At 36.5% G+C, this 12,619-nt stretch overlaps 2 protein-coding genes across 2 annotated transcripts in view; one reads left to right on the top strand and one right to left on the bottom strand.

Moving 5' to 3' along the window:
- The window catches only part of FCHSD2 (FCH and double SH3 domains 2), a 212,655-nt gene that overhangs the window by 194,078 nt on the left and 5,958 nt on the right, over positions 1-12,619 (top strand). The window contains 3 exon segments of the mRNA XM_039848321.1: positions 6,629-6,760; positions 12,218-12,301; positions 12,426-12,603. Coding sequence (XP_039704255.1) covers positions 6,629-6,760; positions 12,218-12,301; positions 12,426-12,603 — 394 coding nt within the window.
- Positions 740-1,203, bottom strand: LOC120590312 (uncharacterized protein KIAA1143-like). Its single transcript, XM_039847969.1, is given in 2 exon segments — positions 740-1,114; positions 1,117-1,203. Coding segments are annotated over 2 exon segments (438 nt in total). The 3' UTR covers positions 740-763.

The raw sequence follows: 12,619 nt of genomic DNA, 5'->3' as shown, positions 1-12,619 counted from the left end.
CTCTGGGGTTTTATGTCTGTACTTTAGGAAGGATGAAGAAGGGACCAAGGTTCATGTTTGCCAAATCTGTCCCTTTGTACCAAAAAACCCAGTAGCTTTATTAAGCAGGCTTCTACTTGTATCTCTCTCTCTCTCTTCTTTTCTCTTCTCTTCTCATTTTTTTACGGTATTATCAACTATAGTCACCATGTTATACATTAGGTCCTGACTTCTGTCAAGATCACTTATGTTAGATCCTTACTTGTATAAGATCCACTTGTATCTCATAACTTGCCAGAGCTGTCACATGGCTACCCTTAGCAAGAGCTGAGGAAATATTCTTAACTACATACATTATCACCTCCCCCACCCAAAGTGGGGTTCTGCTGATGAAGAAGCTACAACAGGGGATCTGTTGAATTACAAAATTCTCTGTAGCTACGGATGTCAGGTTTTTTAATTTTACTGATCTGGAAAAATGTTCACAATATAATGTCAAATAAGAAGCAGGATAGAGAACATACACAATACAATCTCAATTTTGTTTAAAATATATAACTTACATACACAGGAAATAACATGTTAATAGTAGTTCTACAGAGTTAGCATTTTAAGTCAAAGGTGTATTGATGAATGGACATAGTTTTTATTTTACTAAATTTTTCTATATTTTCTAAATTTTCTATAATGGACTTGTATTACCTTTACAAAAGGAAAAAAAGTTATTTTAAAAACACCCCATATATTGTTAAATACTAAGTCCAAAATGTTTATTTTACACTTACTAATTTTCATCTTCACTATCAAAATAAAAGAGGCTACTATTTTTGATTTGCTTTTGCTGAGTCCTGCTTATTTCATCCTCATTTGTCTTTTTTGAGCTTGCTAAACCTGAATATAGTTCATCTGAGGAACGCTTGACTGGTTTCCGATACATGATTCTTCCATCAGCTGAAGCTGGTTCTTCATCTGCTTTGGCAGCCTTTATTTCTGCTTTAATTTTCATGGCTTCTTCAACTGATGGGTCTCCCTTTTTTAAAACCACCACTTGGTGCTGTTCAACTTTTTTGTCACTGTGATCACCATCTTTATCTGAGAACTGGGGCCGGAATCTCTTGGTCTCTTCATTGGGCCCCATTGTCTGTAGCCAACTCATTCCTTGAAGTGGGCTAGAAACACCAGCTCTACTGGCTGCATGTATGATACCTGATTCCACTTGCTCATGACCACTTGAGAAAAACTAGCTCCGTGGAACACCTCAGGATCAGCTTAATTTAATTCAGTAAGCATGTATTGAACCTGTACTACTAATGAAACCCCTTGCTCGGTGCTGGAAATTAATTACTAAGCCAAATACAATGTCTTTTGAATTGGTGTCCACAGATTGAGAGAACCAGTCTCATAACAGCCAAGACCAAAAGATAGACATTGAAAAATGTCGTTTTACTTCTGAGAGAAGTGTCTCCAGCTGTATTATGTTCTTTGATTTTCTGCATAGCCATAATAACAAGTGCCTGACACAGATCTTATACATAATACATGTTCAAAAATATTAATCTGAACCTCAAGATAGGCAGTTTACTCCAGTTCTACCAACTAAGCTTAAACTACTACTAAAAGGAAGTAGCTCATATTGTTAAAGCTCTATTCCGTACCAAGTACTATGTCAGGCATATTCACGCATTATTTCAGTTAATTATCACAACAATCCTTAATGTGTTTACAGATGAAGAGATAAACTTGAAGAATTAAATATCTCACCCAGCAGCACACAGCTAGTAAGTGGAGAGGGTTGGAATTTGAACACAGATATGCCAGCCTCTAAAGCCCTGCTTTTTACCAAACTTTCTTACTCTGCGGATAACTCTTTATTCCTCTAACCTTTACCATGATTCATTTTAATTGTTGTGCATTCCTTTTATTTCTTTTTTTTTTTTTTTAGTTATCTGTTGAAACATCATTGCATGTTCTATTTTCAGTGTAATGGTCTTATAGCATCTTCAAGTATTGTGTGGTCAATTGTCATTAAAATTCCCAAGGTTTACTGATATTTTTTAATAGCTCTGTTGAGGTATAATTGACATAAATAGATTGCAGATATCTAAAATATGTGATTTGATACATATTGATATGAGAATAGACCAGAGAAACCCTCACCATAATTAAAATAATGAACAGATCCACCTCCACAAGTTTTCTTGTGCTCCTTCCAGCCCCTCAGTCCACTGATCTTCTTTCTGTCACTATAGATTAGTTTGCATTTCCTAGAATTTTTATATAAACAGAATCATAATAATATATACTCTTTTTTCATCTGGCTTCTTTCACTTAGCTTTATTATTATTGAATGTTTCAGTAGTTCATTTCTTTTCATTGCTGAGTAGTATTCCATTGTGTGAATATACCACACCTGATGGTGGGCATTTGAGTTGTTTGGGTTATTATAAGTAAAACTGCTCTGAACATATGTTTTGGGTAGGTCATATAGTGGGTATATGTTTAGCATTTCAAGAAACTGCCAAACCGTTTTTCAAAGTGGTTTTACCATTATACATTCCAATCAGTAGGGTACTAGAGTTCCAGTTGTTCCACTAATCTTGTCAGCGTTTAGTATGGTCAGTCTTTTTAATTTTAGACATTCTAATAGGTGTGCGGTAGTATATCATTGTAGTTTTAATTTTCATTTCATTGAGAATATTGAGCATCTTCTCATGAATAAAGTAATTGTCTTCATTATAGGGATAAGGTCAGTATAGAGATATGTTTGAGAAGTTAAATATAATTTTCCCAAAGTCACACAACAAATAAATGGCATAGTCAACATTGAGACCCAAGTCTGTCAGACCCAAGAACCCATTGCTTCCTAGTTTATTAAAGTACCTTAAAGCTGATGAAGTTCTCCAGAGGTTATTTTGCTAAGTACAAGAAGATGGCTACTAAAACCAACTCAAAAGGTTCTCTTTATCTGCCCTTGCAGTAAGAGTAAGCATTTTACAACATCTAAGAAAGGAAAAATTAGTACAGCTAGAAAGAATAGTTTTAATTTAAGTTTTCAGATGACTGGAAGGAAAAAGGGTAAGAGAGCAGTTAAGAAACCAGGCAAGGTGGCTCCATAGTGTAGTGGTTAGCACGTCTGCTTTACACGCAGAAGGTCCTGGGTTCGCACCCCAGGTGGAGCCATGGACCATACCCTGGATGCGCCAGGCCACCTGGGTATACACCCAAGTGTGTGGAAGGAGACACCCCCCCTTCAGAGATCCAGTTCTTAAGGGGAAAACGGCAACATCAGGGGTGGGAGTTGGGGGTGGGGATTAAAAAGAGGAAAAAAAAAAAGGAAACAGAGCAATGTAAAAAGCATATGGCAGTGACCCCTATTACCGTCACTGCAACCTTTCATTCTCTTTCATGAGAATCAGAAAATGAACTCAAAATAAAGAGAAGAATGTTGACTATTAAACAATGTTGCCAAGATAAAATGTTTTGGGTTGATTCTCAGTGCCAAAGCACAGTACATATTAACATTCCTTACATATTTTTGGAAATGTGTACTACCCACATTGGCTTTTAGTTTTTATAGATGTATGGATGTTTTGGTTTGATTTGGTTTGGTTTTTATAATGCCCCAATTTCTTTTTAATGTGTATAACCTTTACTCTAGAATATGAAAGTAATTTCTAGCAAACGATCCTCATCTCTTGTGTCACAATGCTCTGTTGGAAAACAATGGAATCATAAGCCTGAGATGATTCGAAGGGTCAAGATTCGAGTCTATTTTGTCATTGACCTGGCTGACCATAGATGAATTATTTGTAAGATGAGGTACACAATTACCTCACTCAGTTTTGGAGAACTTTCAACAGTAGTTATAAATGAGAATATACAGGGATTTTGAAATGGAGGCAATAAATGTGACAGAAAATATGTACTGTTTATTCTTCTGGACACCGCCCCCACCCCAATCCTATAGAATTTTATTAGCGAAATAAAGAGAAGAATAAAGAATGGAGTCATTAATGATGATTACTCAAGATAAATCACTTTAATTCATTAAAAAGTAGAACTTGACAATATAGGCAGCCTCTGCTTTTTGACTCCTTGAATCCCGGGAAATCTTCTCTTACCTTCTCCAATCACCTCTTCCATATTCACACTTCCCTACACACTTAGCATTTACTTGTGGTAGTTTTCCACTCTAGGTTGTGAGCTCCTGAAAAGCAGACACGGTGTCCTTCATTTCATATCTAAGAGCCTAGCATAGTGTTCAACATATAGTAGGTATTTGATATTTTTATTAATTGTTCTACTGTGAGACCTAATTCTAACTCTTCATTCCTTATATCCTTAATGTGTGAACATTGGCGCCTTTGTAGGTTTGAACATGGGAAAAGGTAGCCAAATGAGTGCTTATATGTAGCTAGAAACAAAGAAACCTTAAGGCCTGGTTTCTGTTTCTTCTTTATTGAACTTTTAGTTTAAAAAGTAAAACACAACTTATTCTAATAGTTCAAATAGTACAGAAGTCTATAAAAAAAAGTCAGTCATATCATACACTGTATTCTCCAGTCTTTATTCTTCTTACTCTTCCTCCCTCTGTCATATTTATGCTCATATAAATATTATTTGTACTTTAATATCATGAACTGTACTCCAGATAAATATTTTTTTATACTCAATACCATTTAAATTAATATATGCTTTTTAGCTATGGTGGATAATATACATTTAAACATGGTTTAAAAATTATTTTTCTTGTGCTATATTTCAAAAGGGAATGTGCCCCTTTTGTGTAATAAAATATGCATAACATAAAAGTTACCATTTGAACCATTTTTAGTTGGTCCGAAGGTTGTGAATTATTGTTAAGCTGAACCATTTTTAAGTATGGTTCAGTGGCATTAAGTACAGTCACATTGTTATGTAACCATAACCATCTTCCATCTCCAGAACTCTTTTCATTTTGCAGAAGTAAAACTCTGTGCTTAATAAAAATTAACTCCCTGTTCCCCCATCCCTAATTGCTGGCAGCCAACATTCTTTCTGTCTCTGTGAATTTGATTACTCTAGGTATCTTATATAAGTAGAATCACAGTATATATCTTTTTTATAACTGACATTTTACATAACATTGATGCCCTCAAGGTTCACCCATACTGTAGCATATGTCAGAATTTCCTTCCTTTTTAAGATTGAATAATATTCTGTTGTATGTATTTACCACATTTTGTTCATCCATTCATCTGTCAATGACATTGGGTTGCTTCCACCTTTTGGCTATTGTGAATAGTGCTGCTTATGAACATGAGTGTACAAATATCTGTTCAAGTCCCTGCTTTCAAAATCTTTAGGATATATACCTAGAAGTGAAATTGCTGGATCATATGGTAATTCTAGTGGTAGTATCTTGTTATGGTTTTGATTTGAATTTCCCTAATGGTTAATGATGTTGAGCATCTTTTCATATCTTTATTGGCTATTTGGAGATCTTCTTTGGGGAAATGTCTATTCAAGTCCTTTGTCCATTTTTGAAATGCATTGTTTTTTATTTTTGAGTTTTAGGCATTATTTATACATTCTAGATATTAATCTCTTGTCAGATACATGATTTGCAAACATTTTCTCCCATTCTCCCAGAAAAAAAGGGTTGCCTTTTTTTCTGCTGTCTTTTGATGCACAGAAGTTTTAAATTTGATGAAGTCAGATTTATCTGTTTTTTTCCTTTTGCTGCCTGTGCTTTCGGTGTCATATCCAAGAAATCATTGCCAAATCCAGTGTCATGAAGCCTATGCTTTCTTCTGAGAGTTTTATAGTTGTAGCTCTTCCATTTAGGTCTTCATCTGAGTTAATTTTTGTAAGGTACGGGTCTGACTTCACTCCTTTGTATGTGGCTATCTAGTTTTCCCAGTACCATTTGTTAAATAGACTGTCCTTACCCCATTGAATAGTGTTGAGACTCTAGTTGAAAATCATTTAACTATATATGCAAGGCTTTATTTCTGGGCTTTCTATTCTCTAACTCATTTTTAATGGGTGTTATTGATGTGTACAGCATGGACACATCATAATTTATTCAAACATCCTCTATTAATGGATATATAGATTGTGTTCAGGCTTTTGCCCCTACGTGCAATGTTGCAATAAACATCCTAGAGTATATAGTCCAGGATGAGTATATAGTCCATAATGTATTCACAGAAGTGAAATTGCCATATCAAGTGGTATGTTAAGTTTTTAATTTCAGTAGGCAGGGTTTTTTTTTTTTTAAGGATATATCAGTTTACATTTCCATCAGCAATAGATGAAAGCCTGTTTCTTCACATCCTTGGTATCATTTAGAAATCTTTTTAATGTTCCCAATATGATCAGTTTAAAATGGTAAGCGGCCTTATTAGTCAGTATTTAACAGTGAAAAGTGAAAGGATACTGATAAATAGTTCTTATATATTTGAAAGACATTTACTCTTGGTTTTAAAAAGAAAAAATCTCTGTCCTTTCATAACATGAAAAATGCAAATGAGAATAGATACTTATTTCTATGCACAGTTGAATAAGTAAGTTAATATTTTGAATCAATCGGGTTTTAAGTGTCTCTCCTGCTTTCAGCCATTTTCTGTGGTAAGCAAGCTAGCCAATGACTTCTAATTTTTCTTAGCTCAATGCAGATACCGAAAGAGAAGAAGAAGAGTTTGAAGACAACATGGATGTTTTTGACGACAGCAGTTCCAGCCCTTCTGGCACCTTAAGAAATTACCCACTCACCTGCAAAGTTGTTTATTCCTACAAGGTTTGTATTTCTCTAACATATTTCTCCTATTAAATTGTGACAACTCTGAAGATATATGTAACAGTGTCTACTCAGCCTCTCTTACTGTCTCAACATAAAATTGGTGTTCAGTTAATATGAGAGGCAACATAATGATGAAGAGTTTAGGTTCTGACATCAGACAGCCTGGGTTAAAATCCTGTCTCTGCCACTTATGAGTTATATGACCACACTAGTCCCTTAGTCTCTGTGAACCTCAGTTTTCTTATCTATATGATGGGTTAATATTATAAGGCTAGTTTGAAGAGTAAATGAGATAAACACTCTTAAAACAAAGCACTTAGCACAGTGCCTGGCATCTCGTAAATTTTCAGTACATAGAACTCTTACCCTTATTATCAGTTGCCCAGTTGTCACAAGACCCTCCATTAGGATGATGCTCAAAATTGATATTAAAAGAAAATTGTTTTATAAAGCAGTTTTGTTTAACTTTACTTTCCTAATTTTAATATAACCACCTCTTGTTTAATATAACCACCTCAAGCAGAGACCTGGATAAACAGATGCCGGAATTTCCAAACCTGATTTGGTATAATAGCTCTTAATGTCTCTCACCCCTGCCCAGCTTTCACATTAACTTTTTATTCATACAAAGTAAATTGAATTTCAGTTTCCCAGTTCCTCTTTCCCTCACTCTCCTTATCCAGTCCATCAACCAGTCCTGTTGAGTGCACCTCTAAAACATATCCTGAATCCATTCCCTTTTCACCATCTTGGTCTAGGCCATTGTTTTGATCGCTGTCAAAGAAAAAAGAATTCATAATTGGTATCCCTTTTTCATACTTGCCTCCCAAAAGTCCATTTTCCACTCTTTAAGGCACAAAGGAGATTATTTTACTTCCCCACCTAAAACCCCTTTTAAGCTTTCCATCACACTTAAAAAAACAAACTGAAGTAGGGTCTATAACGTCTAGAATGATCTGGCCCCTGTCAGTCTCTCTGGCTTCATGTTGTACCATTGCCCCACCTAACTCACTTGCTCTACATTAGCCACTCTGGCTGCCTTTCAGCCTTCAAAATCACCAGGCTTCTTCTTGACTTGACAACTTTGCACTTGCTGCCTCCTCTACCTAGAACTGTTTTTGCCCAAATCTTGGTTGGCCACCCACTGCTGTTCATTGAGGATCAGCTCAAATATTGCTTCCTCAGGTCTCGACCCCTGACCACCTAAATACATAACTAACTCCTCAGTCACTACTCTCTATCCCATTACCTTTTTGCCCTCTTTTATTTACTGGATAGCACTTATCTCCAGCCAGACTTAATCTTATTTGTTTTCATATTTCTTGGTCTGGCTCCCCATTAAACGCTCATGAAGGCAGAAACCTCGTCTATGTATCTTCAGACCTAGGACAGTGCCTGACACATAGTAGGTCTTCAGTAAATAATTGTAGGATAAATAAATGAATGGTATAAGAAAGGCATGAACAAATGACTCCTCCTCTGGCTCCCATGCTAATGGAGACCCAATGCTTAAGGGACAACAACAGAGGAAGGGTCTGGAAAGAATCTTCAACAATCATATACAGGACAGTCTCACTCCCACCATCACTCACTATCCCTGGATAGCCAAGAGTTGACAGTATTTACTCCTCCCTATCAGTGATTTCCATACTTTTTACTTTATCATCCTTTAATTATATATTTAAATTAAAAATACTTCCTCTGTTCTAAAAGGGTTGGTTTTGTTTTGTTTTTTTTTAAAAGTAAACTTTTGATAATCTTTTGAAAATTTGAGGTCATTTTCTAAGATAGTTGGAAAGATGTTATAGAGTATTATGAAACTAGGTTTGAGATGTTTCCCCATCTCACTTCTCAATATTATATTTACTTTGAAGTTCCAGAATTAAAATTGAAGATCCTTAAATGGAGAAGGTCCTAAGGGTCTGAGTGATTACAAACATCTCACATTCATCCAACATTTCTTGTATTGGCATATCCCAGGCATGTCCCTATAGTAAACCAGACTGTAAAATTCTATTTAATCATTGAACCTTTATTGAGTGCCCATTTTATAAGTTTTGGGGATGCAAGCATTAATGTGACACAGTCCCCTGCCCCCTAGAAATGGATAGTGGAGGCAAGGAGTAAATATTAAACTGAAAAATAGAAATATATGAAAACATTTATAGTAGAGGTAAAACCACTAATTCTTCCTTTGATGGTTGGGAGAAATTTTACAGATGAGGTGGCATTTAAATTAGGTCATGAGTAAGATCTTTCTAGATACAGTGAAAAGGTAGGGAAGGGAAGGAGCCTTCTAAGCAAAGGGAACAATAGATACAGAGACACAGTCTGATGAGAGTATGGGGTGTTTGGAAAATGTTAAAGGCAAGCATGGGGAATAGAGCAGCTGTAAGTAAAGATGTTTGCTGTCGGATAGTAAAGGGCCTTAAAGACCAGACTGAAGTTTGGCTTTTATCTAGGCTGGGAGGAGCATTGGATGTTCAAAAACTAGATTGGGCTTTTAAGAAGGTAACCCTGGTCATTGTACAAATACTCTACATGATAGATTAGAATAGACGGAGACTAACTATAAACTTAATAGTGATTCCTATAGTCCAGACCAGCAAAGAAGACCTGAATTAATCTGGTGAAAATAAATAGATAGATAGATAGATAGATAGATAGATAGATAGATAGATAGATAGATAGATGATAGATAGATAGATAAAAACTATATTTAAGCATCAGATTCAAAAGCCTTAAAAATGCTCATAACTTTTGATCCTACCAGCATATATCCTAAGGAAATGACCCATAATATAGAAAAATGTTTTGGATACAGAATGTTCTTTCATTACAGTACTACTTTTAATCCCTTAAAGTTGGCAGCCCAATAAGGGAACAGTTAAATAAATTTACTATTCATATAACGTAACAATAACAAATATTATGAAGATAATTGAAAATTACATTTGTGACAGTTTTTTATGTAAGAAGAAATGCTGTTTTGTGTCAAAAAAAGTAAGATACCAAATTCTGTGCACTTTAAGATCTCAATTAGGCATACTACCAGCTTTTCTGCAATGACGTGTATTACTTTTATTATCAGGAAAAAAGCATATTGTTTTAAAAGAAAACAGGAAATTTAGAGAGAGGGTGGGGTAATAGAGGGCATGGCTTCTTCTGGAGTTCGGGCTGTCACTGGTATTAGGACTTCAGGAGGCAGTGTGAGAACATGTCTTTCCTTAATAACCATTTACCAGCCACTTGCTGTCTTTAGTTCCGGTAAGTGAGCAGAATTACATTCCTTGCCTTAAGTCATTCTAGTAGGAAGCTCACAAGGGCAAATAACTAACTAAAGTGCGGGGTAGTCAGAGTTAGAGGGATGGGCAAAGCCTCATGAGAACAAGAAGAGGAAGAAGCAACCAGCTCATTGTAGGTGGTCTGGGAAAACATACAAGCTGGGCCTCAAATCATGAGTAATAATAATAGCTACTATTTATGAAATACTGTGTGCCTGGTACCATATGTATTTTTTTCTAATCTCTTCATTAACCCTATAAGGAAGATATTATCAACCAACCCATTTATTCAACCAATATGACTTGAGCACCTTCCATACTCTTTTCTAGGCTCAAGGATATAGCATTGATCAACACAGACAAAAATCTCTGCCATCATGGAGCTTACATTCTAATAGGAATAGAAAGAAAACTGAGGCTCAGAGAGGTCTTACGGTCACTTGCCCATAGAAACAGACTGAAGCTGGACTTGAACCCACAGTAATTTACATCCACTCACCAGATGGGAAAGAGGGAATAGGGCCTGCTGGAAAGAAGAAGCAGAGAGACAAGGAAGACATGGTATGTTCAGAGAATAGGGAATAGTATCCTGGTGCCAAAGCATCAAAAGACCATGAGGACCCATTTCTGAAGGGTCTTGAGTGCCATGTCAGGTGGAAGAATTGGTCACCGTTTGGGATGGTATGATCAAGCTAATGTCTGCTAATATAACAATGCTGGACAACTTGAATGGACCTCCGTGGCTTTTTTACAAGGGCAGCAATTTAAAGTGTTTTTATACCTCCTGCTTTGCTTTCGCACATACTAAAGTCAGGTTGTGTTGGTACTTTTTAAGCCTTTCCATTGAATTAGGAAAAATATCTTCGTTATGTAGGTGCCTTTTGCTGGTATATTCAAGGCATTGTGTGGTTTCAGATTAGCAAAGAAATTCCTTTGGAAAAGCTATCAAGAACCAATGAGCTTTTTTCCTCATATTTTGATATAAAGAGGTAATTTACTTAACATTCTGGTCCTGGAGTATTTCTGTGATCGGTCAGCCATTTTCAATACTATTTTTCTGTCTCAAGCAACATCCAGAATCTGGGTTTGATGAAACGTTATAATGTACATAAAATGGGAAATGAGTCTTAGGAAGATGACCCTTTTTTTTTTTTGCCTTGTTTTCGCTTATGTAACTTGCAGATATTTCATACTTCGAGACTGAGATTTGAAAAACTATTTGGTCTCAGTGATAGTTTAAATTGATCTTGGGACTTGGGGAAAGATTTTAGACTGTTCACTAGAGAGCCAGAAGAAGACAGCAGGCCCCTCCCTGTTTACAGGTGATAGGCAAGTCTCTTTAGGAAACGAAACCACATAGTCTCTCTCCATCCCCTCTGCAGAGCCCCTGAGGGTTTCCTCTCAGATTCTGCAGCCTCAAGGGCAGTATCTGGGTGGCTGGTGCTAGTGGACTCTTGCTGTCAAGGATAATAAAATCATCACTATTAGTGACTTGTGTGGAAGCACATCAGTGGATCAGCCCAGTCTCCTCAGTTAAATTGGAGCATAATATATCCAAACTTTGGCAAATCTTAATCATTTCGTTTCCTACAAATTTCTTCTTTTGGCCGTTGTTTTGCGGTGATTCCAGATCAATTCTAGGCACTACTCAAGCTGTCATCCAATCCATGTACATAGTTCCTTGCATTTCACAGCATGCACCTCCATGGTAGCCTTCTGGTACAATTCTAATCCAGTGCTTTCTCCTTTGCCTGTGCTTCCCAAATTGTCATGGTTCTCTGCTTATTCATCCCACATTGACTCTCCAATCCTCCCAAGAATGGCAGGATTGTCATTTTGAAGAAATGGAGGCATCAAGAAGTTGAATAACTTACCAGGAGACACATAAGCTGGAACCCTGATCCTCTCCTTCCAGCAGAGTGCTGTGCACTGAACCTGATTGCCTCTTCAGGATTCCACTTCTCCAGTTTTGGTTGTGGCTTTATTTTGTTTAGTTTTTTAAAGTAAAACTTCACCTCATTATGATAGTTTTACAACACTTAAAATCTTATGTTCAATACGTTTTTCAAAATCATTTCAATATTTTGATCCCCAGTTTTTGTTGTGATCAGTTCACATCTGCTCTTTAGCTAACCTTTTTAATTTTGTTCATGACCATCCTACATTGCAGGCTTCTCAACCAGATGAGTTGACCATTGAGGAACATGAGGTGTTAGAAGTGATTGAAGATGGAGATATGGAAGACTGGGTAAAGGTATATTCCTTTGCTCATATCGCCCCTTCTTGTGTCATTTTTAGGAGTTTGTTTTGGTTCTTGTTATGCCCTATCTATCCAGATTGTGTGTGTAAACCTGTTTTGTCACATGTCTTTCACTCAGGCTCGAAATAAAGTTGGCCAAGTGGGTTATGTGCCAGAAAAGTACCTCCAGTTTCCCACCTCCAACAGTCTACTGAGCATGCTGCAGTCCTTGGCTGCTTTGGACAGTCGGTCACACACATCGAGCAATTCCACGGAGGCCGAACTCATTTCAGGCAGCCTCAACGGAGATGCCAGTGGTAAAGACTGAAACAA

Source organism: Pteropus medius, unplaced genomic scaffold (assembly GCF_902729225.1).
Source record: "Pteropus medius unplaced genomic scaffold, Ma_sr-lr_union100, whole genome shotgun sequence".
Lineage (NCBI taxonomy): Eukaryota > Metazoa > Chordata > Mammalia > Chiroptera > Pteropodidae > Pteropus > Pteropus medius.
The sequence above is the reverse complement of the archived record's forward strand: the minus strand, read 5'-3'. Positions and strand labels throughout refer to the sequence as shown.